Raw genomic sequence first — 26,489 nt, forward strand, 5'->3', positions numbered from 1 at the left:
AAGTGTCAGAGGATAAAAGCCAAGTTTCTGGCTCTAGCAATCAGGTAAATATTAATATCTCTTTAAATTGCATTTTGAAACTGTTTTCACGCCCATTATATCCATTTAATCTGAGAATAACCTTTTGGGGGATGCAAAGGTATTTTCTAGCTGAAAATATAAACAGTTTGTATGGTTTGCCTAAAGTCTCAGCTGAAGTAGAGGCAGTTATTGGAGAGTACATACAATTAAGGTCTTTTTACCATCATTTCTACTCAATTTTAGAACACATGTCTAATTCCACTGTCTAAAGTGCATGCTTCTTCTGACCTAGATTGTTATCTGGATTCAGGCCTATGTCATATCATCCCCTTTACTATCTAAGGTAGAAATTCCTAACTGGCTATCCTGACAGAAACAATCCAGCATGACTGCATCATGGATGGTAGAACAATTCTGACCAACATGTGAATACCCTTATTGTTACCACCAAGTACAAATGCACATTTATATTCTGTGTCGTGGCCAAACAGATGCAGAAAGACAATGTGTCTCTTCAAAAGGCATCTGCAGGCCTCTTCCTTCTTTTGTCACCCTCCCTCTTGTTTTCTAATTCATACTGATACTTAGTAAGCTTTGCTCATATGTTCTAATTGAGATATAAAGGTTTGTCTGACCATAATACAAGGCTGGTGTATGGTCACGAGCATTCTCCTGTGATAGCTCCAGCTCCACGTGAACTAGAAATGAAATAGTCAATGAGGACTCAGAAGCCATAAAGCATCCTCTCGGGGGACATCTTACTGAAGTAGTGGCAGAGTTCACCAGCTCATTACTCTAGCTCAGCATGGGGCAGCCACTTCATACTGGTTAAATTGCCTCCACCACAGCCCTGGTACTCTGAAGCTTTTCCTTTACAACAGATTTGAATGTTTGTGTTTCCAAAGCCTTGCTTGCTGGCATGTTCCCCTTGCCTCACTCCCTCCTCCCACTCTCATTCTCTCTAGTAATGGAGGAAGGTTATTAAGTGTCCCAAGTCACCGAAAAGGGAGATGGTTTATAGTACAGCAGTTTCAACAGGGAGGAGCAAAGTCTGAAAACACCAGAAGAGTCACTTTTGCATAATCCAGGCAACATGTGGGCAGCTAACACTGGAAAGCAACAGGAAGAAAGAGGGTTTTCAGTGTAAGTGACAAATGATCGCTCAAGTGGTGATTGGCACTCTACAGGTGTTGGCCCTGCCCTCAAACTTGACTCCTTGGCATTGGCCGCTAAGCACTCATCCTTGTGGATCCTGAGAAGATTCATTTGAAGTAAACCACGGCAAGGAATTTATCTGCTGAGACAGACCCCACCGTTGTCAACCAAGGGCCTGAATTTTATAAATAATGAGAGCCTAGTGCTCATTGGGGGACAAGGGCTCTTTACATACCTTGTATACCAGGAAGAACCCCAGACTGAACTCGGTTTCCCCCCTCTATGACCTGCTTGTGTATATAGTCTGAGTCTACCACTGCAGGGAAACCCTGGTTTTGTCTTTTTACCAAAGGACAAGATCTGCCCTGTCCAATCAGAACTACACAAATTGGAGACCTGATTTACATAAAACAGACCTAACTGAGAACGTGACCAGAAAATTTCGCTATAAAAGATGGCCTCCCCTTTGTCTTGGTGGAACACAATTTAGGTTGCTACCTGAATCTGTGTCTGTTGGGCTGTAGATCCTCTGTGTTCAAATAAATGGTTTTAATTATTTATTACAGTCTACAATTAATTTTGGTTTACATCCTGGAAGAGGCTGGGGAGCCTCACATGCCTACTCTGCTTTCCCATATGGCCCACACAGGTCTGGTCCCTCAGACTTCCTTTGTTACTCTGACCTCCCAAGACAGACAACACTGCTAAAAACACCTCCTGGAGGTTAGGGGGTATCCAGCTCTTCCACTAGCCTCTCTTCAATCTATTTATTATTGATAAACCTTATATCCCTTCTTGAAGGTTAGAGTTTTGCTTTTCAAAAGTTGTTTTCTCATCTCTCTGAAAAAAAACAACAACCCTGCTCTTGCAACTGTATAGCTTTAGCTTTGAAACAATTGCTTCTTAAAGAGGGATATGAATCCAAATTAGCAAATGGCAGAACAGATGAGGCCTATCTGACTGCAAAGCAACTCCATATTTGCATAAAATGTTAACAGTATTCTGGGAAAATAGAAAAGTGTTAGAGTCTATCCCTGTGTCATGTTAACTCCACATCTCTATACCTACAAAATCATACAGTGCAAATGAAGGAAGTAGCCTGCAAGTAGATATCTCAGTGAGCGGAACAGCTTTTTAGCCTTGAGTTGTTTCCTTAGCTATTAAATTCCTGGTTTCATCCAAATTTTTTCAAGCTCCACCAAGCAGTATTGTAAGCAATACTATTGTAAGCAAATGACAGGAAATTTATATTTAGAAAACCTTTGTAAAACAATGTGCAATGTCTAACACACCATTTTTTCATTTGTCTTAATCTTACCTTTTTCATAATTGAATTTAATTTTACTTTCTAAATTCTTAAGGATAGTTCAGAAATACTAAAATTAATCTCCCACACCTCCATATTCAGGAACTCTGGACATAACATGAACATCATTTTCACTTTAGTGACTAATAAAGGCAGCAGGTAGCACAATGAACACAGAGCCAGACAGAAGTGCCTGAGTCCAACCCTGTTGGACCATTGTCTGTCAGAGTGACTTTGGAGGAATAATTTTAAATTATTTGTTTCCTTTTCTGTCAATAAAATGGTAATTTAAATCCCTTTCTCAAGGGTTTCTTTAAGGGTGAAATGACAGAATGTATGTAAAGTTCCTGTCAAGTAGTGATCTTTCTACAACATTTTTTTTTTCCCCTCAAGCTGAATTTCTTTATCAGCAGCTCAAGGGTGTATAGCTTTTACCTCTACTTCATCTTCTCAGTTTCTGCTAGGAATTTTATTTAAACTGAAGGGCATTTTCTCTTTGCTTCACTTCTTAAGCAAATTCAATACATTTAAATTATTTCACTTGCTCTTCCTACCTCATCTTCTATTAAAAACTAATTTGACCTTCCCTCCAAGCTACTTGTCACTTCCCCCTTTGTTCAGTCCTTATATTAAGCTATCCGTCTTCTTAGCCAATGGTTTCATATACAGTTCTTTGGTGGTTTTGTTTTTTTTGTTTGTTTTTTAATTAATGCTATATGTTATACTAACACATTGTATTACAATTTTATTTGATTAATACAATGTTTGTATGTCTTTTTGTTTGAACATATGGTTGCAGACACATAGGCAATACACTGAATTTGGTGTCAGGAGACCTGAATTCTAAACCTAGCTTTGACACTAATTAACTATATGCACTTAGGTAACTCACTTCACCTCTATAGGCTTCAAAACCCTCTCAGGAGTTTGAGCTATGTGATTTTTCACTCAACTTAGCTCTATCAGTTCAAGGTTATATGATACAACTTTTGCTGCAAAGTGATGTTCCATTAATAACATAATGTTAGCTTTACATATTTTTTAACCCATGACATCAAATTGCTTCTATTTTTCCATATGTATTACCTCTGGCTGCCTTCCCACATTTTTCTCCTTCATACTGTTACCACCCACAGGAAAAGCTTATAGCAAGGTATGGATCGCCAACAGTTAGTATGGGTCCATGCTAACTTTTATTTGGTCCTGCAACTAAGAGAATCTACTGCATGACATTGTAAAACTATAAAATAAAATAAAATAAAGTTTTATAGCAGTAGGCATAGAATAATCTTATTTTTGTAAAAACAAACAAATAAACAAAATGTTTGCATATATAAACAAGTATATAAACAAGTATACCTGTTAAGATTTATGTAGAAAAATGATCTGAAATGGTAGCTATAAAATTGCTAAAAGCAATTATCACTGGAAGAAAAGAGAGATGGAGGACTGGGAGAAGGAGTAGGAGTAGGTAATCAAGGCCTTTTTATTTAACTATAAATTGCCTTATTGTTTAATTTGTTATCATAGCATGCGTTATTTTTATAACAAAAATGTTATTATTGATTAATATATATATACACATACATGTATATATACACATATATGTGTATATATATGTATATATATGTGTGTGTGTATATATATATATATATATATATATATATATATATATATATATATATATATATATATATGGCTTTGTAATTCACCACATACAGGATATAAAGTTATGAACAAGATAGTGAGTTGAGGTGGAGAAATGTTCATTAGTATTATGTATGTAGGCTATGCCATGGTATAGCCTGTGGGTAAATCTGTTTTCAGCCCTGACCCAAGAAGGAAGTGATATTTTCTTCTAAAAGTGATTTGTGAGTGCTATTATCATTACATTCATGGTAGGAAAATTAATTATGGTAATTAAAAGATAATTTGAAAAGGAAACAGAGGTAGAACTAAATCTTTACATCAGAGAAAGTACTGAGAGCTAAGTAAAAGCCAGCATTGGAGTTAACAGAAATAGAAGAGGGTGGCAAGATTTTGGAGCAGAGCAAATCTTTCCATAGAAATCAATAAAAACTGCATTTTGAGACAATTTTTTCAGAAAGTGCACAAAGACTAATGACTCTGCAGATATTCATAAAGACACAAGAAAGACGCCTTCCAAGCAAAGATAGCATGGTTCAATAGCAAAAACTATAAATCACAAAAAACCTGGGCTAGAATCAAGACACATTAAGAACCATTAACAACTAAAGTTCTTATCAAAAGCCTATATATAATGTTTACAACTCTATGACTTTATGCCTACATAAAATACCAAGTTCACTTTCAGAGTGTGTGTTCAGTTATTGTGAGGGTGTCAGGTTTATTTTGTTGTCGTTCCTCCATTACAGTGTGAGGACAACATAGAGTGCTCCAAGGGCACTCCAAAGGGAAAGAAGAGAACTATTTAACCTTTCTGTCAGAGCCTTACACATTTCAAAAATCTAATCTCTCTCCCTGTCTGAAATCCTCTACTTATATCTAAGCTTTGTGGAAGAGTGCTGGCCCGAAAACAGGCTAGCAGTTTCCTCAAACTATAATTCGAGTACTTAGCTCCATTTGCCAGCTGCAGCCCGAGTCATCAGTTCCAGAAAAGCCTGACACCAATGCCTTGCATATCTAAGCATACATTACCTATTTGATCTATGTCTCCAAATACAATGAACACATCTTCTCCTCTTATCAGTTCTGTAAGTAACAATCTCATAGTTGAAAAACTCTTGCTATGGCTTCTGAGACAGAACTCTCTTAAATTTTTCCCCATCTTTTCTGTTACTTACTGTCAGTCTTCTTTGATATCTCCTCCTCTTCAATGAATTCTAAATGTATTTGTTCCTTTATCATTTTTTCTTATCTAATATATGCTCTCCAAATGTGAGTACATTCTATGCTAAGGAAAGTCAAATTTTTATTATAGGCCAAATTCATGCTTTATTCCAAAGTCATAGATCCAATGACCCATACAACATATCTATAAAATAAGTAAATTTAACACTTAATTAGCCCATTAAAATGGAATTAACGTGCTACTCCAAACTGGTTTCAATAAGTCTCCCCTAGATCATTATGTCATACTCATGTCCACACAATAACCCAAAATAAGAAATCGAGGAGCCAAATTTGTTTCCCCAATTTCCTTTAATTCCACATCCATTCCCAGCAAATCAGTCAAGTTTATCTCCAAAATAAATTTCAAATCCATCCATCTCTTCTGTCAACTTTCTAGTTCAGTGCTGACCAATACAAATATAATGCAAGCAATGTAAGTAATTTTAAAATTGCTAGTAGTCATATTAATAAAACAAATAATAATTTGTACCTGTTAAATTCACAATAGTTTGAATATGTTTGGTTAAAACATATTAACATCAATTTACACAGACATAAAAATATATAGATGAGATATTTTATATTATTTTTTTCTTACGAATCTTCAAAATTTGTTGTGGGTTTTTCACGCTTGTAGAGCACATCTCAATTCACATTAGCCAAATTTCAAGTGCTCAAGCCACATATAACTACTGTATCGGACAGTGCAACACTGATCTATGTTAACATTATCTATCATCTGGAAAACGACAACAGACTCAAATCTGGTATTCTCACTTCTATTCTTGCCAACCCCCACCCCGAACAACGTATTTTCCATGGACTAGTGAGAACTGAAAGCAACATAACTCCTTGCTTCTGGGACAAATAATAATGGGACTGGGTGGACTTTCCTATTCCTGTGTTGATAACAAAGCAAGCAAAAATAACTTAGCTGCTTTCTCCACTGAATACTTGCTCGTGGAAGAGAAGATTGATCCAACTGTACTGATTAATTATCAAGACTAACAAGCTCGTCTAGATTCATTTCAAGATCTTTAATTCACTGTGTTCACCCATCCAAATCTACTAAATCACCAAATCCCCACCAGTTCTACCCTTGAAAGATGCACTTTAAAAGCGCTCAGCACAGGGCTTAAAATGCTATAAACAGCCTTACCTACAGTCCTCATTTTGAGACATTAGTAAGGCTTGGTCAAGGTGGTGTTCTCCTCTATTACACTAAGTCTAATAAACTTAGTTTTGCTTTATTAACACATTTTTGGTGGCCTTTTGGAAAGTCAACATCCTACAACAGCAACATTCTTAAAATGCAAGTAGGATCATCTCACCTGTTAAAGTTATGTCATAGTTCCCAACACTTTGCAACAAAATCCAAAATGCTTAACATATCTGACAAGACCAAAGTAATCTATTCTCTACCTAGCTCTCTAAAATCATGTTGTATCACTCCCTTTTCCATTCCCTAAGCTTCAGTCTCTTTCCTGTATAGCCAGCATTTTTCCAATCTTGTCACCTTTCCATTTACTCTATTCTGCCTGCAACATTTTTCCGACTTAAAATTGCTGACTAATCCTGATTCTTATTAAGTACAATGTGATCTCTTCAGAGAACTATTCCTAACTACTGTATTAAAAATGTTGTTACCTCTTATGTCAATTTTCTCTCCATCACATCATCGTACTTCCTTCCTTCCAATCACTCATAACTGCCTTGTCTATTTCTTTCTTTATTTACTTTCTTTCTCTCCACTAAAATATAAACTCTATGAAAAAAGAGATTTTATATATCGTATCCATCTCCACATGCCTAAATGTATAACAGATGTATTGGCACATAGTAGGTGTTCAACATAAGTTTACCAAAATAAATGAATAAAAATAATTCAGTGAATAGACTAAACAATGAGAGAGAAAAAGATGGAAGAAGGACAGAAGGACCCCCTAAAATATGTACTATAAGCAAGACAAGTGTGATTTATACACCCTTATACAGTAGGATACTGTGTAATAGTGTGTTAAAGGGAGGGAACCAGGACAGCTACAATATAATGTAGCTGAGAGCAAGATCAAGATCTTCCGATTTCTATTCCTGTGCTCAGCACAGCATACATAACACACTGTCTTTCAACCTTCTCTGATTGATGTGGTCCTTTTGAAGTTAACATGAAAATTTTCAGATTTAATATGACACACGGCATCTAAAGGAGAAAATGACTCTCTGTGCATTAATTGGCGAGTCTATATATTTTTGCATTTACATCTCCCACTGCATTTTGATTAGTAATTTCTTCCGTCAATTTAACACCAAAATCCTCTGTAATCAGTGGCATGTTGTATTCTGGATCAGACTCAATGAGTCCCTAAAGCTGGCGAGACATCACTTCAATCCCTTCTCCATGGCTGCTGTAGTGGTAAACATGCCTGACTGTCAGCCTGATTTCCTAAATCTCCTCAGACACAGTTAGGCAGTTAGAAATACTTTTGGCATATGCTTGGTTTCAGCTCATTGCCAATACAAAAATGCTGGTTGTTTCCAAACACAAGACCTTACTTCTTTTCTAGTATTATTGTCGTAATTATTATTGTCTTTATCATTCTTCCAACATCTAATTTTGAGGGGTTTCCTATTCTAAGGAAGAACAATTCCTCAAAATTTCACTACATCAATATGTATAGAGAGGCAAAACAGTAACTTATGTTTGATTGAAATTCCTATCCTAGTAAATATTTTATAATGGATTGTTTGTTGTCTACCCAATCACTAATTTCCCCTTTCTCTCTTGCTAAAAGAACCTCAGCTTTTATATACTAGGCAACTTGAGGTGGATTATTGTAGTGGGTGAGGTGGAGCATTACTCTCCCACCCAAACCCTATGAAATGAATCTTGAATACTCTGTGCCAAGCCTAGTAATTCTGTTCCTCTTATTATTTGGCAAAGTCATGTCTATTTGGCATGACATAAAAATCAGAAAAATCGGGATTCTTCTGATTTTTCCAATCTTCCTCCACCTGTACACTGGGATTCAGGCACTCTGACCTAGTGCTCAGTACAGCATAACACACTGTCTTTCAACCTTCTCTGATTGATGTGGTCCTTTTGAAGTTAACATGAAAATTTTCAGATTTAATATGACAGACGGCATCTAAAGGAGAAAATGACAAAACATACTTTTACTTCTATATCTTTGCAAATGTCCTAAGCCACAATTCCAACTACACAACTCCTACTCATTCATCAAACTCCAACTCTAATGTCAATAGATGGTTACATCTTTGCATAATTTTCACCATGGCAGAATTAAAATCCCTGTATTTCCAATGATGATTCTATAAGTGTCCATTATTGCGCTTACCACAATAAATTCCTATCATGTGCGTACGTATCTACTCCACAAGAATGTCAGTTACTTGGGGACAGAGATCATGCCCCAAGTTTGTGTTCTTAAAACCTAGCACAGTGCTTGAAAAATACAAGGTACTGAAATATTTTTCAAGTGGTTAACTGAGGAGACTGTATAACAGATAGAAAACTGTTCCTTAATATGATGCCTCCTTAATGTGGTACCATCCAATTCATGATAATTTCGTATTCTGCATACATTTCTCAAAATTTTTATTCTGTTGTATACTTCCTAGATATTATTGTTTTCAAAGAAAATTTTTAGAGAAAGGTTTCAAAAAGACTGTGTAGAGCTTATGGACACATTTATAGAAGACATTAAAATGTGTCAATTTAAAATTCTATTAACTAGAATATTTGCTTAATCAGAACTCTTAAAACTTTGTTATTAAACAAATGATTACATGCAATTGTTTAAGAGTACTTCCACTGGTTTCTTTTATATTTAATAAGCAGAAGGCTGTTGAACTTACGGATACAAAGTTAATCAGCAAAAAGAATTACGTTTGTATTACTAATAATGACAATGAAGGAATGATACTAAGAGTATTTATAATAAGTGGAGCACATGCATTTTCCAAAGATGGATACAACATTATTTCCCATCCCATATGCTTCTTTTGACCTATATACTTCTTCCATTGGAAAGTGGGGTTTATGCCCACCCCCCACCCCTTTGAATTACGGAGACTTTTGACTTGTTCGTAACCAATAGATTATGGCAGAAGTGACAGTGCATGATTTCAGAGATTAGGTTAGAAAAGGAAATATTTGTTGTATGTGCTTTGTTAACTGCAATACTTATTCTTGGATTCCTAAAATGCATGGCAAAAAGCCCAACTATCCAGAGGCCATCATGCTATGAGAAAGCCAAGTCACATGAGGCTAACTGTGGTTTTCCTTAGTCTCCCTATCCTCAGTCCCAACATCAGACGTGTAAGAGAACAAGCCTATGCCCTTCCTGAATTCCATAGAATCTGTTAGCATAATCAATTGGTGTTTTTTGCCAGTACATTTAGTGTAGTTTGTTGCAGAGCAAAAATAACTGGAACAAAGAGAATGAAAGGGAATGGTTAGATGTTCAACAATCCCATTTCTCCTTGGACATAAAGGAAGCAGACATTCCCCAGCTTTTCTGCCCTTCATTTGACTGTTAGACAATGGGATATAGAGGGAAGTATGCCACATTGAGGTGTGGTATCAAATTCCTGTTCATGTACTGTGTTTCCCCTTCTGCAGTAATTGTGGAGGCCACATTATAAAGATGGCAGTATCAAAAAATTGGCGATTCCTGAATCACTGAGTCAGTGTTACCTGGTGGAGACCTATCTAGGAAAATTGGCTAACATCAAACCAATGTGTGAATGGTTAAGAAACCATCATTGAGGTACTAGAATTTGGGGGTTGTGTTACAGCAGCAAGCATCTGTTACTCTGATTAATACACCTAACACATTCATTGTATTTGTGTTACTACATTGCAATACTAATACAAGTTCATTGAGCACTTACAATGTTGTAGAAAGTTCGTTTAATGCTATGCATGTGTTTTTCCATTTAAACTCATAGCAACCATATTACTATGCAGTTATGTTTGTTTTCCCTATTTCACAAATGCAAATCCCATGTTGAAAGAGGACTTGATTTATTCATGGTCACAAAGACATTCCAAAGAAGGGGAATTTCCTTGAAGGTGAAGCACTGTGAGACAAACCTAAAATAAGGTCATCTTCCAAGAGTTAAATTAGCAAAATCCCATATGTTTATTGCCACAGGGATATGAAAGACAGTTTGGGGAATATAATGAGTAATGTTTTAAGCATTTTGTAGGGTGTCAGTTAGGCACATGTCTTATTAGGGAGACCACTTCATGGATGGTGTAGATGCTTGACCACTGCACTGTACACCTGAAGCTGAATAATATTGTATGTCAACTATAATTTACACACACACACACACACACACACAGTAATGGGATATGGAGTATAGCATTGGAAATTGAGTTAATGGAATTGTAATAGATATATACAATGTCAGAGGGGCAATAGATTAAGGGAGAGGGGTTATCACTTTGCGAGGGTTAAAATGTCTATTGCATTGTTTTATTTACCTGAAACTAATAAAAAAAAAGAAATTAGCAAAATCCATTGGAAGAGGTTAGCCATCTATATATGCATTGTTGATATAATTTTTTGTTAAACAGGTGCTCTGAATTTATTCCTAAACCACTAATTTTAGAAATAATACAGTATATGCAAAATCCCTGGTTTTATTTTTACATTTTTTAGTAAACAGATGACTATGAACTGGTTTAAATGTATTTTACAGTCATTTTTAAAGGTTAGAAATAATTTTTGTTGTGGTGTCTTTCTATATTTTATGACTTTAATTAAATTTCTGATTTCTGTTCCAAACACTATAATATGAGACAATATAAAACACATTTTAATCATTAAATTTGTGGATAATTTTGTGATTTTTCAGAGCTTATAACACCAAGGGACTGATAATGGAGGATAATGTGCATAAAATTTAGTTCAACAACTTCCATAAACTCCATCCTCAAGGATCTTTCTTTCTTCCATAACCCCACAACTAAAGCATAAAATCAAGAAGTCTCATCAGGGTTATTTCTACAACCATCATCATCTTTAAAGAAGAAACTTGTCACCTGCACAAGGTAAAATGAAGGACGTTTTAAGACAACTACATATATCCACCTTTATAGAAGCTTGTACTGAAACAAATAGCGTTGATATATATATATATATATATATATATATATATATATATATATATATATATATATGCATGTGTATTTGTGATCATGTCAGTGGCTACAAAGAACAAAACATAGTAGAAATTCTTGATACGTTCCGAACCATCTTAAACCAAATATCAAGTGATTTTAATTTCTTTTCTGAAAGTATTTATCAAGGTAGTTTCCTATTGTCCATCCCTTTTTGTAATATAAAATACAACAAGTAACATTTTTCTTGCCCTTAATTCCATGATGTCAAGTGATGATGTTTCAAACAAATGTCAAATTTGGCAACAAAATCAATCACTTCATTTAACTGTAAAAAAAGCCTAACTTCTGATTTTATTTTAAAGGGCTACAGATCCTTTCTTTCCTATAGCCTACATTCTCATATGGGGAAACAGGCAATAGATAAACAAATAAGTATACACCATATCATTTATCATGATGAGTACTATGTAAACATAAACTTGTATGAGAAGATGGAGGGTGAGTAAAGAGGGAGATGCTCTTATATATATGATTCTATAGAATATCTATGCAGGATGTTCTATTAATATAAGGTAATGCTAGATCTGACCTAAAGAAGTCTATTAGTAGTCACAATATAGTCACCAGGATATGAAATACAATTTGGGGAATATAATCAATAATGTTGTAAAGATGATGTAAGGTGCCAGATGGGCACTGGACTTATTAGGGAGATCACTTCATAGACTGTAGATGCCTGACCACTGCTCTATACACCTGAAACTGAAGTTGAATAATATGAAGGTCAACTATGTCAACTATAATCAAATATATATATACATATATGGTCACAGGATGTGGAGTACAGCATAGGGAATATAGTCAGTGGTATTTTAACAGCTATATATAATGTCAGAGGGGTAGTAGATTGGGGGGGTTTATCACTTTGTGAGGGGTGCAAATGTCTAACCAGTACACTGTTTTGCACACCTGAAACTAATAAAGAAATAAAAAGTAGTCTGCTGTGCAAATTCTTGTAGAAAACATATGTAAGTGGAAAGTGCCAGAGGTATAGGCACATCTGGGAAATTGAAAGAATAGCCAGGAAGGCTGTGTATCTGAATCTGAAAGAGCAACGAATAGATTGTAGGGTTAGTGTTCTTCAAGAAATTGTCCCAAAAGTGATTTTTGGGGTTTACGTGTTTATAAATGGAGAACAAACAAAGGGAAGTAAGTCACTGAAATAGAAGAGGCCCAGTTTTGTAAAAACACTGGGTGGCTTCCATCTCCTGCGGTAAAGGAAAATGTCCTGAACTAGGTGTCCCAAAACCCTAGATCTCATCCTGTTACTTCCCCAACCAGTGTGTGACCTCTAGAGCCTAGCCTCACTTATTTGCTATCAAACATCAGGGTCTTTCTCCTTTTGAAATACCATTATTTACTTTAGAGGTATTGGAAATACAAAATTCTTAACATCCCTTCTTCTATTAGTTACACCAATGTCTGTTTTCCAAAAGTCATCACTTCATAAATATATTTTCCAGATTCTTTTCTCATGAAGACTTACTCAAGTTTTTAAACATTATTTTTCAAATGTAGGCAAACAGCCCAACATCTTATTTGAGGTAAGCGATTAGCACACCATAAGATTTTTTAGTATAAAAACAAAATATAAAGTAATAAAAAATGATTAGATTTAATATTTAAAACAAATGTGGTAATTTATTTAATTACTAATGCAAGTCTATCTATGACAGATATAAATCATTTAATAATGAAGTTATCAGGAAAAGTAAATAAATAAAAAGCCCTTAAGTCTCCACAACCAAATATCTTCCCCATATTATTCTTCCGTTCACAACTCTAGCCACTTCCCTGAAGGTGTTTTCAAAGAGAGATGCCTGCCTTCTGCTCAGCTACTTTGAGTCAGAGGCTCTGAGAAGCACTTGTGTAGTGTTCTCTGAGGGCAGGACTAGTTTGCATCAAAGCATATTTTGACCATGAACTCTCCTGCCAGTCCAGTGGCTTTGGACCCTGTGGTGAAAGAGCACTTCCCAGAATGACTTCACGCTGAACATCGTTCTCCCAGCATGAGCAACAGAGATCACTGACTAAGGCTGCTTTGTAGCTGAACCAACATGTTTCTCAATGAACTCTCTTTCTTACTCGAGTCACCTCTGTTCCCTTCATTAAAAGTCTCTTCAAATGGTGTACACATGAGAAAGGCCATTAAGTGTGCTGAGAGCATAAAATGTCAGCCCTTGCTGACCAGCCGGCAGACAGTTCTGCTTTGCCTTACCTTAAACTCTGTTTTCAGGGAAAACAGCAAGAGCCTCACTACAGAATGCTTTCCACGAATGTTTTATTTAAATGTGCATATAATGCTGAGGTTACTTTGCTAAAGGTCTTTTATTAAGTTCCCTTAAAAAGCCCCCTGGTAACTGGCTTCTTTATAAACTGGTTCCGACACTATAAAGGAGTCATATCACTTCCAAAAAGAACAGAGTGTTTTAACTGGGATTCCCTGGCAAGACCACTGTGAGAGCGAACAGTAGAGTGACTAAGATGAACTCAGGAAACCTGCTTAACACTGAAAAATAAAAAGGAGTAAAATCTTTGTATGTTTAGTAAATTTTAAATGGTACCTGAATAGATTCTCCACAATCAACAAAGAGTCTGCAAAGCACAGAGAGAGGACACTACCATTTGACAGCCTATGGAAAGAAAGTATTCCCTGTGGTTAGAAAAACTGGCTTGATAAGAAACTGTGATCATTAGTGCCTGGGCAGCTAATGCTAGAATGCTCCCCATGAGTGGAGGTGATACACCAAGGGCCTCAAGCAGTACTATCAGGGCCCAGAAACTAGAGTGAACATAATTTATCATCCAAATTGGGTACTTTTGAGAGTGAAAAGGTTTATAATCCAAATTTGTCCTAAGGAAACCAAGGAATGTACTCACCCTAACTCACTGCATATTAAGCTCACTTATCGAGTACTTATTATATGCAAATTCATTTGTAATCCAATAATCTTTGGATAAATGGTTACTACTGAAAATAAAGAAATAAAAAAATGAAATGGTTGAGTAAAGCTGATGAATTTCAACATCCTGTAAACCTCAAAAATAGAATTTCAAAATGTGTGATAATCAAAGGCTAGGCTAAAATTTAATTTCATCTGCTGACTGAATGATGCAAAACACCAAGAGAAATGTATAAAAATCTCTTACAGTCTTTAGAGAAGGGTGAGTCCTAGTAACTAAAGGACTCTCTTTGTAAAGTAGCAGGGCAAAAGTACAAAATTTGCAAAGAAAGGAGCAAGATAGTTTGACCTAAAAAAGAAAGGGGTAGAAAAATTAGATAATCTAGGAAAATAGAAGCCCTAGCCCTGGAAAGGAGGATAGAGAATGGAGCCTGGAACACTAGACTGGGAATAGAAAGAATTAGTAGAAGTTGCTCTGGGTGGTCACATGAAACAAAGAACTTAGAACGAAAGACAACTCTAACATGCAAATATTTTGGACAATTAGATTTATAAGGGAAAACTAAGAAAGGTGTGACTGAGTCCCTGAAAAAGCAAATTAAGATTTTGGTAAAGAGTCAAAGCAGAATATCTAACACAAGGGTCAGCAAACTTTTTCTGTAATGAGCCAGACAATAAATGTTTTAGGCTTTGTGAGCCATGTAGTCTCTTGCCAATACTCAGTCTTGCCATTGTAGCACAGAGTCATCGATACATATAGGTGTGGCTGTATACCAAAAATCAGATTTCATCTAATTTTACATGTCAGAAAATATTATTCTTCTTTCAGTTTTTTTCAACGGTTTAAAAATATTAAAACCATTATTTTCCCACAGGCCATACAAAACAGATGGTGGACCAAATTTGTCCCACAGGCCATAAGTGAGTCTCAGCTAAGGTAATACATAATGATTCATAAACATGAGAAATAAAAATCAACAAAAGACGACCCAAACATTAGGAATATTTGGCAAGCAACGAGTTATAAAGTAGAAAGTTATTAATTTTATAATATTCTAAATGTTAGCATTTTTTGAAGTCCATACAGGCCTTTCTAATTGGTCCTAATTAATACAGTTTGGTAGGACTTTATATAATTCAAATTACCTATTTTCTAAGGTGTTGGCTACGGGGTAAAATATTATCTTTTAAGTCAACTTTGTCAACATAATTTACATGCAATTTTAAGTGTGTACTTTGATGAATTTTGACAAATGTTTACATCCATGAAACCACCTTGGATTACCAGTTTTCATAAAAGAGTCTGCTGAGAATTGGTTTGGAACAGCATTAAACCTATAAATCATTTAGGAGATGATTGACACCTTAATAATATTGAGTCCCCCAGTTCAGAAATATGGCAAGTCTCTTAAAATACTTGTCTATTTAATTTTTCTTAATAATACTTATAATTTCAGAGAAAACTTTGTACATGTTTGTTAAATTTATCACTAAGTTTATTTTGTTATTTTGATGCTGTGATATGTTGTACTTTCAACAGGTATATTTTCTAATTATTTGTTGCTACTACATAGAAATATATACGTTACGTTTCATTGTGTTTACCTATTGTACATTTCTTAGTTCATTAATTTTGCCCTTATTTTTATTTTTTTCCTTCCTTCCATTATAAAATTACTTTTTGTATAGGGACCTTGTAATCTGTGATTTTGCTAAATTCATTTATCAGTTCTACTAGGGCGGGTTTATTTTTGTTGTTTAAAATTTCTTTCAGAATTTTCAATATAGTTGATCTTATGATTTGCAAATACAATTTTACTTTTTCCTTTGTAAACTGCATACTTTTTCTTTTGTTTCTTGATTTACTGTACTGGTTAGGACATTACAACATTCCATTGCATCGGAGCATGGACATTCTCAATTTGTTCCTAATCTTAAGGAACAATGTTTTGTCCTTCATTTTTAAGAGCAATGATGGTTGAAAATAATAATTTAATAGTATGCGTTCATTTCCCCCTACAGTGAAGAAATTAACAAGGTCATGCAAAGTAACAGTATGAGTGGTAACTAGTAAAACAGACATGAATGCATGTCTTTTGATCTTACACAATATTCTTTTTACTATGTCATTTCTGAACTTAATCCCACAGAATTTCAATAGTAGAAGATATACACTAATTCTATACCATTTAGTGACTAACTACTACCATCAGAGCCTTTTTCTCCAGTAGTTAGAGTGTAAAACTTCAGAGACAAATGCCAGCTTGGCCCAGAAGTCATATAAAGCAAAGGATATTTGAAAATTATGAGGAAAAGAAGTTATGGAGGATAATGAAAGAAGGTCAGAGAAATTAAGAAAGTGCATGAAATAGAAATTAAGAAAATTATATATAATTCCAGTGATAGTCATATATCTAGCCATTTCTGTAGGTATAGTAGACTTAGACACAAAAGATTTTTCTGGCTATATAGGCTAAAGTTTTATATTGAACTAGGTTTCAATCTAGGCAGCCATGTAAATGATTATTGTAAAAATAGTTCATATAAAATGGGCCATGTAAATAATTTTTTTCATTTATTTTCCCTTTTTCTTCAAAAAATAACATCCATCAAGTGAGATATCCAAAACATACTCCTACTCCCTGAAATAAAAAGTTAGAAAACTAACACAGAAAAACTAAACTTAGTGATGGTCCTGAAAATCTTCACATTTGGCTCTGGAAAGTGTCTCTCTATTTTCTACGTGCTTTTGATAAGTCACATATGAAAATTCACAAGCAAAATATATGAAATTTACATTCTGACTGGAACCTGTTACAGGATTTTCCCTGAACTTTTTTTTCTCTTTTTGAGGGTATTCCACTGCTGGATACCCATGTTACTGTCTCAAAATTCAATTAATTTGTCCTTTGTAAAATTTCCTATTTCTGATTAAACACATTTTACCAAAAAGATGAGTCATAGAGAGTCCTCCTCATATGTTTCAAGAGGTTTATAAAAACAAAATGCAGAATTATAATACTATGGTAGCTTAAAGAAACATGGGTTCAAAGGCACAATTTGCATTAAATAATCTATAATGCAGATACCCAATGTCAATAAATCTAGGTCTCCTCTTACATAAATACTATCTTCAGGAAAAAAACATAATTCTTTGTTTAGAACTTCACCCTTCGAGTACTGTTTGGGCTTTGGCTTCATGTTATTCCACAGGTATATTTCTATAGCTTTAATAGCTAACATTCCTCAAGATACAGCACAGGCAAAAATAATATGCAGTTTCAGTAGTAATAGTACTACTCACAGTGGCAGCAGCAATAATAGCTACCTTCTTATAAGAGACTACTATTTATAAAGTACTAAGTTTCTATTAACTCTACTAAGTTTCGATGAACTCCTTTCATCAGCATAATAATCTTTTGAATTAGGTTTAATACCTAGTTTATTTTACAAAGAAGGAAACTGACGTTCAGTGAGATATGTTACTTGCCTTAGTCTTAACTATTGTATTACTTGGATTCCTAATAACTGTAAAACTTACACATAGATATGAATCACAAAATAGATTAAAAAATATTTAATATTTCCCATTCTCTGAGGTTTAAAATGAGATTCTACAAACTTATTTTCCGCACTGAATCCAGTGGTAATAGTAATATTAAATGTCACAGTATTTAGATTATCACTTTCAAAAAGAATCTGAACAATTGCTAACACAATCATTCAACAAAATAAATATTAAAGGCAGATATAATCATATTTTTATAAAACTACTTATAAAATATCAGGCTCTGATCTTAAGTTAATATTTTATTGTCTCAAGGGCACTGAAGAACACTCATGAAAATCCAGACATAGGCTAGGATTCTGTAACACAAACACCCTCAAGATCATAGCCTATCCCTCCCTAAACTTGCATACATATAAATGCATTGCCTTAATGTTGACACTGTAGATACACTCCTCCAATTCTTTGCAACTAATGTCAGGATATTGGTCAGGCATTGAATTTCACCTTATAAAGAGACAATTATACCAGATCAATTTTATTATCTTCTATGATAAACAACTGTTCTCAAAGGAAAGAAAATGAGTGATTTTCATTAATTGTGCCTGAGGTAGACCTCTACTTTCATTCTATAATCCAATTAGCAGTTAAGTACAGAGGTATATGGATCTTTCTCCAAAGAATCCTGTAGAAGTTCTGTTGAGGTTCCCATAGAGGCTGCCTAGAAGATTGGGGGTACAAGGACAGAGATGATGAGCCTCTGGGCTGTCCTTCATGGTTGCAAGTATAGCGGCTGTGCTTTTATCTGACTTATTTATTTATTCATTCATTCATTCATTCATTCATTCATTCATTCATTATTTGGCCATAAAGTATGTTTGAAGAAAGAATATCTCTACCTCAAAATTCAAAAAATATTCTTCCAAACCACACACTCATATGATCTCAGCTGGATGGATGTCAGGTTCTAAGGGCACTTGATACTAATGCCCTTAAGTGGAGCTATCTAGCAGAGATTACAGTCAGATGAAGGGCCAGTACAATGCAGTATTTTTATTAGTAATCTAGATGAAGGCACTAAAACTATAATCTCAAATTTCTAATTGATGCTAATTCTGGTATGTTCAGCAACCAAATTTCAAAGGAGCCTGATAAATTATATGAAGAATCATTTAGAAATACAATGAAGTTTCATTGGATTAGGAATTAGGACCAAGAGCACACATTGAATCAAAATGGAGAAGGGATATACAAGGCCAAAACATTCATGGTATTTAAGAGGGAAAACAATAGGCAAGCAGAAGTTGACTGTATTAATACCAATAAAGTAAGAATAAGTCTTCCCCCTTTATTTTACATTGTACAGGCCTAATTAGAGTAAACTTTTTGATAGTCTCATTTGAGAAGTTTGTTGAAAAGTTGAGTAAAGACTGGAAAAGAAAACAAAATAAATTATTCCTATGAGGAAAAGCTAAAATAAATTGAAGTATTTACCTTGTAAAGGAAATGATTATAAAGAAAAATTATTGTCCTCTAAGGCCATTAATAATTACAATAAATTGTTCTCCTGCCCTACAGAGGACTGCTGAATATTAGGGATGTATAGAAATAATGGTAAGATAATTTGATGTGCTATAAGTAAGCCATTTTGACAAGAAAAATATTTAATCCTGGAATATCCAAATGGGAGAGCTTACAAGACAATTTTTGTCATCCATTTTACAGTAAAAAATGCATTCCCAACCCTGGTTCACCTATGCTATCTCACTGGTTTATGTTCTCAAATATCCCCCCAGGATACTGCAAATGTACAGGTTTCATTCTGGTAAGTCTATTTCTTAAAATTCACGTGTCTTCTTCACACTTTCATGTATTTCTCTTCTAGTTCCACCTATCCTTCCAGCTTTGAGCTATCACTAGTCCACTAGTGAACACAGCTACAAAGGTATAAAAACCTTTGTTAGAAAAAAGAATATGTTTGGTAAAGGTACTTTGCAGTTCAGACATAATACTGGTACAGTGCCACAGTTCCCAATCACATTTGAGCAAATATTTCCAGGTTGGTCACAAATATATATCCTGCGATTTCTCTCTTATACATATAATTGGCTTGCTTTCAGGTTTTCCCTTACAAGGTCCTTAAATGACTCCATTTTTACAGATTGCTTAGTGTAACTTACCTATGACATTCAGTCCTCTCATATACTATCCATGCTCTGCCCCTATCTCCTCGGTACTTCTAGTTCCATCTCACAGTATTACTAACCATTAAATCCAGAAGCTTTCAACTTGAACTCTATACATTCTTAATTAATTTCACTCACCAGTCCCACTGAATCTTCTCACTGCAAGCACCTGCCACTCTGCCTGAGGGTTATTTATTTTGGTCACAAGAGTTTGATTGGCTGCGACTGGAGGCTCTGGTAATACATCTGAAGAGGGGTAGCCTTTAACTAAGGATGAATAGGTGGTAAAGTGGATTTTGTTTGCCTCAGGTGAGATAATTCTGAGGTGTGTCCTGTAGTCCCCCCTCCCAGTTTCCCAGCAGCATCAAGCCCCAGTTTTCCACAGTGACTCATAATTACAACCTTGTCGGTTCCTTCTTTTACCTGCCTCACTTTCTCTGCCTCACTTCTTCCTACATAGACTAATGGCAACACAAATCCTTACCACAGGATCTGCTTCCTAGTAAACCCATCCTAAGTTATTTCCATATCTTTACCTGAGCATTACCCAAATAACTTACATTGTTTTTTTAAACAACATTTTAAAAAAATACTCCACATTAACATGTGAGTAAAAACAAATAATCCTGGCCTCCGTACATGCAGTGTGCCCACAACAAATGGCTCACTCACATCCTTGGGAAGATGGCACATATCTCCCCAAAGAGACAACTTCCAGACTGGGACACTTTGAGTGTTTGTCATTCCTGGCAGCTCCAAGTGACATTTCTTACACTCTGTAACTCTATGACCTAGTATGAAAGGCTCTGGCTATAGAAATATCTTGTTTTAAACACATTTTCCTACCAATTTCAGGACAGTGATCACAAAGATCTTTTTCTTTCTGTTCAAGAAAAAGCAAATTACTTTATGCATTTTTCTTTGGCTCCTCATCATGCTATGTAACACCTCAGTGAATCCTGCATACAGCAAATCCTATCATTTCTGAATACACAGCAGTTAAATGTGCTCATTTGCGTAAGTTATAACCATATACACAAGTGAAAGTATTGTTTGTGACAGTAGATCTGACTTTTGGGATACACACAAATATCCAAAGTTCTAACAGACTTCACCATTGACATCATGACATAGAGATAAAGCATGTCTTGCCATCATCCCAGGCATTCCAGATGGTGAAAAGTGTTGCAATAATTCAATGGAAGGTAAAGGAAACTTACCCGAATCATCATGACTGCACATCTGATATCATGAATTGTATCATAGATCTTCTTTGAGATGTCCACAAATTGATTATCATCAAGCACATCCAAAGAATTTTTATTTAAGGCTTCCAACGCAACATTCACTTGTGTTACAAACTCAGGAACTACTGTTAAAATGAATAAGAAAGAGAAGATTGTCTTCTTTGTATTTTTAAATTCTGGATTGACAAATGGAGAATCATATTTTAAAACAAATATTTGATAAATAGAATTGTGATTAATTCTTTAATATAGAGAAAAAAACATTTTGGGAGAATAATCTTGAATTCCTGAAAAGTAAAAGGAATAAAAGGCAAAGAGAGGGATTTTTATAGAAACGTTTTAAAAGATTATCTCTTTTTTATGTTATTTTTGTTTTTACCAAGCTTGGGATCATATAATCATTTCTCATCCTATCCAACATAAGCCCTAAGAAATTACAAAAAAGAATTGATGTGAATAACAGTTGAAATTGTAAACATAAAGATAGTTAAAGAAAGAAAGCATTTCAGTTGCTAAATAGAAGAAAATTTAGGTAAAAGTACTGATTCTATACCATAGAAATAATAAAAATTTTGTAAACTTTATTTTGGTAAGATATTTTCCCTATCAACAAATCATCAAAGAAATTGTTGATCTTGCATGCATAATATTTCTATCTAAATTAACAAAACATTGAATGAGTGTAGAGATGCATCTATCAGTAAGGGCAATCCATATATTTTCCATTTTTAAATTAATATTTCAAAATAATCTCAATTAAAAAAAATTTTCCACGTTTACTTTTAAGGTTATTGATAGTAACATTTGTTACCTCTTCACTAGATTCAAGTCACTTTTCTAAGTATCTGCTGTGATTAAATCTTAAAACTACTCAAGTATTAACCTGGGGTTAATAGTTGAATGATAAAGACACAGAGAAAACAAGAATCTTGCCCAAAATCATGCCGCGAATATACTGCAGAACAAAGATTGAACTCAGACTTCCAGAACACAGAGTCTACATTCAACTACTACATTCTATATTTATATTTATATTTATATTTATATTTATATTTATATTTATATTTATATTTATATTTATATTTATATTACATTATATTAATTATATTTGCCTCTGTCCCATGTGAAGATGAAGGATAAAAACAGATTAAGTTTTGGAGCAATGATTCCAAACCTGGAAGATAGAAGTACTTTATGTGGTACAAAAATATTGATAAACATTATTTTTTTCTAAATCCAAATCTCTATCTGCATGTATGGTATATCACCTCTTGCCTATCTGCCATGTTCTTGATATGGGAAAATGCTGGTGATATACATGGCACTCATATTTTATCTAGTCCCCTCTTTCTTCCACCTACTAAAATACATCATTTATACCCTACTTCTTATTCACTATTCCTACCAAAATTATCTAATGTGGTTTTCTCCCCTGTTCATTTTCCAAGCGTATGGTTCAATAAAAAGTGGCACCTGGCTACATGTAATTATTAAAAATTACATTTCTTAAAGTTGAATGAAATTTAAAATTTAGTTCCTCGATCACATTTCAAGTTCTCAACAGACACCATGTGGTTATTGACTACTGCTTTGAGGATAGAGATGGAACATTTCTATCATCACATAAATTTCAATTGGATAATACTACTCTACAGTTAGATTCCATGAAATACTGTCTTACTTTAGATAGATGGGATAACAAAGCCAAGGAGGAAGCTTACTCGCACCACTTTGCCTAGAAGAAATTGTCCCAAACCACAATTTTCATTTATTTCACTGTGACTCCCAAACTATATCTCTAATCTTGGTATTTCCCTCTTCCCCCAGATTCCAGAACTATATATAACTATATATCCAACTGTACAATGCAAAATTCTACCTTAATTTTTCATAACCCCTCAAATTCTTCCTATCTAAACATAAATATATCCCTTTTCACCTAGAAAACCTAATTATCTTCAATCATTTTCTATCTTGGTGCTCAGTCATCCCTGAAAAAATATCAAGGTGTCTTCTTTGACCACTCTTCTTTATCCTCTTTATGTTAGGTTATTAATATCTTAATGTCCACTAAGTGAAATCTCCTCTACCATATAAATATCTTGTAAACCCATTAGCACGTCTAGCTCCATGGCCTCTAACCATCGCTAGCCCTTCTGAATTTTCATCATAGACCTTCTTCCTCATGCTTTGGACTCATTTCAAATATAATCTTATTGACAAAATCTACTCTTATCATTAAGTACAACAGTATCTGCTATAGAACACATGTTCAATAAGTTGCTTTATGAATGAGTTGCATCATTACAATGTTTAAAACTTTCCAATGGTTCCTTGAAACTTTTTCCTTTTTATATCCCAAATGTCTGGCCAGGCATATAGCAGATAAGTAATTGAATGAATTGAGTAACTGAATGAAAGAATCCATGAATGAGTAAATGAATGTAATATATAAAAGCCAGACAAGCTGAAGTAGAATAATATTGAATGTCACTACAACTAAAGATATAGGTATATATAGTTACAGGATGTGGAGTACAACATAGGGAAGATAGTTGATGGTATTGTAACAGCTATATAAGATGTCAGAGGGGTAGTAGCTTGGGGTGGGAGTTTGAGTTATCACTTTATGAAGGGTTTAAATGTCTAACTATTATGTTGCTTTGTATACGTGAAACTAATTTTTTAAAAATGGATAAAAAAATAAAAGCCAGACAAAAAAATGTAGGTACAATGCAACATGTTCAGTTTGCATTTCAATGTGATTTAGCTTTTGTTCATACATAGGAATCTCCAAAAATACATATATGTGGGCTTTTAAGATATACAACATATTTAATGAATTTATCTTTAATTGTTATAGCTTTGACAGAGGAGGGAACTCTTAAGAAAATGTGTCTAGTTATTTCACATTTCCTTCAAGTTCTAAGGGGGAACAGCAAACCCCTCACCAAAACTGCTACTCCAAAGAGAAGGACAAAGCAGCTCCTACCACTTAGACATCCTCTATTAGCCCTAAAGACGTAGCTAAATATACAGAGATGTGGTCTCAAAAGCTGCAATGGTCTATTGTTGACATAACTTTATTCATAATCTTCTCCACTAGAAATAGTTTTTCTTACCTACCAAACAAGTGTGCCATGTATTAATAATTTAATTCCCTCCAGTAACACTTTCAGTCTGTAAATATTGGTCTCTACAACAGTGAACTGCTCCAAACATATTCCTATGTGGATCTTAGCAAAAAAAAAAAAAAAAAAAAAAAAAAGACAAACATAAAATCATGTAAGTTTTCACTGCCATGTGAGATAATGTGAGAAAGATTTATGGTGTTTTAAGGCAAAGACATGACAACATAGCATTTTCATTATTGTAATATGATTTCATTTTAACTCCTTTAGGGGACTTTTACTAATGAACTAATATTAGCTCCAATTAAAATAAAATCTTCCACAAGCAACGATTTAATTTCTGAAGTGCAGATGGAAACTACTACTTTTTCACTCTAACAGCGTAACTGAACTATTCAAAGCTGATATGTGCTACATTTCTCATTTCATTAGCTTAAACATCAGCTTTACTAATACTATGGACATATGGTTGCTTGATGAGACTAGAAGTATATTTTTTAATGTTTCAAGAAAACGCAAAGGCAATATAATTAAGTAGCCAGTTAAGGGTTATTTAGAAGGAATAACGAATTGACAAATCCGTCTTGAATCCATAATCTACCTAAGTTTCAAGAAAAGAAGGTTCACACATAATACACTATCACGTAATACAATCATTGATCAAAAAGGGGAATACCTTAAACAAGTGCAATCTAATCAGTTGAAATGCCAGGAAGGATAAACTGTCCTGAACTTTGGTGTGTAGATTTATTGAACAAAGGTAGCCTCTGGGTCAATACATGGTCAGCTTCAAATTTGAAGTATCTTGTCTATTTTATACTGCCAAATTCAAAGTCAGTTCTGAACTCTTTATAGATCTATACATTGTCTATTGACGTTATTCAGAATATAAAGAACATAGCTAGTGTCCATTGCATGCTCACTCATTTTGGCACTGTGCTAAGCATTTTAATGTATTATCACATGTGATCTTCATAGTGCCCTGTCAGGCAGGAAATACTACTATCCTGATTTTATAAATGAGGAAGTTGATGTCACACAGCTAATAATCAGTGGGCTGGTAACTGAGACTTTAGGGCCTAAACCCCAAAGCTGCATTACCTTATTTTGATAAATTAAATCTAAATTTCAGTTTTCCTAGGGGAATTTATGATAATTATGTGTCGATGAGGTTGACAAAGCTATAGGGCCAACTTCTCCTAGGCCTTGAGTTTCTCTCTGGTAGTAACCCAATAATATTTATCCCTTCTTAATCCTTTCTAAATGTATTATGAGCATTTGAAATTAGGTGTGGATACATAATTATTGGATTAACTAGATCAGAAAAGAATTCAGACTTATTACAGGTAATCATCTCAAATGTTGTCACCAAATTATGTTTTCTATCATGAATAAAATGCAGATTAAAACATTTCTAATTATACTATTATCTTTGAAAAATACTAATGATCAAAAAAATTGGCTTTGAAAGTTAACATAATGCTGTCATCATTTGTTTACATTATGCTAAGTAAGTGAAAAGGAATAAGAGCTGAATCTGCAATTAAGCACTTGCATGACTTTTATAAATGCCTCATACCCTTCATTTAAAAAAATTGATTATTGTGGTTCACATTTGTTTAATATCTAATATCTAGAAAGCTAATATTATGTATAAGAAATGTGTTTAATGCCTCACAGATTATATATCATAAGATTCAATGACTGGTGAGAATTTTGCAATTTTTCAAATGAGAGAATTAGGGATCAGAGTGAGTGAGTGCTTTATGAAACATTACACAGTTAATAAGAGCAGTACATCCAACCTTACTATTCTGCTCTATACCTACCTTTCAAACATCTGGACAACCTCCAAAAAATAAAAAGAAATAAAATGACAGAGAGAAAAGACTGTCAGAGCTTCATGATAGTGATATTAATAAATGTTTTCCCTCTGGTAGAGAT

At 34.3% G+C, this 26,489-nt stretch overlaps 1 protein-coding gene across 4 annotated transcripts in view; it reads right to left on the reverse strand.

Annotated features, from left to right (window-relative positions):
• The window catches only part of CTNNA3 (catenin alpha 3), a 1,458,437-nt gene that overhangs the window by 294,918 nt on the left and 1,137,030 nt on the right, over nucleotides 1-26,489 (reverse strand). For all 4 annotated transcript variants that reach the window (XM_081075326.1, XM_081075327.1, XM_081075328.1 and 1 more), the window contains exon 13: nucleotides 21,388-21,539. In XM_081075326.1, coding sequence (XP_080931452.1) covers nucleotides 21,388-21,539 — 152 coding nt within the window. The remainder of the gene's footprint in view (nucleotides 1-21,387; nucleotides 21,540-26,489) is intronic.

The sequence above is a fragment of the Rhinolophus hipposideros genome (assembly GCF_964194185.1).
Source record: "Rhinolophus hipposideros genome assembly, chromosome: 15".
Taxonomy (NCBI): domain Eukaryota; kingdom Metazoa; phylum Chordata; class Mammalia; order Chiroptera; family Rhinolophidae; genus Rhinolophus; species Rhinolophus hipposideros.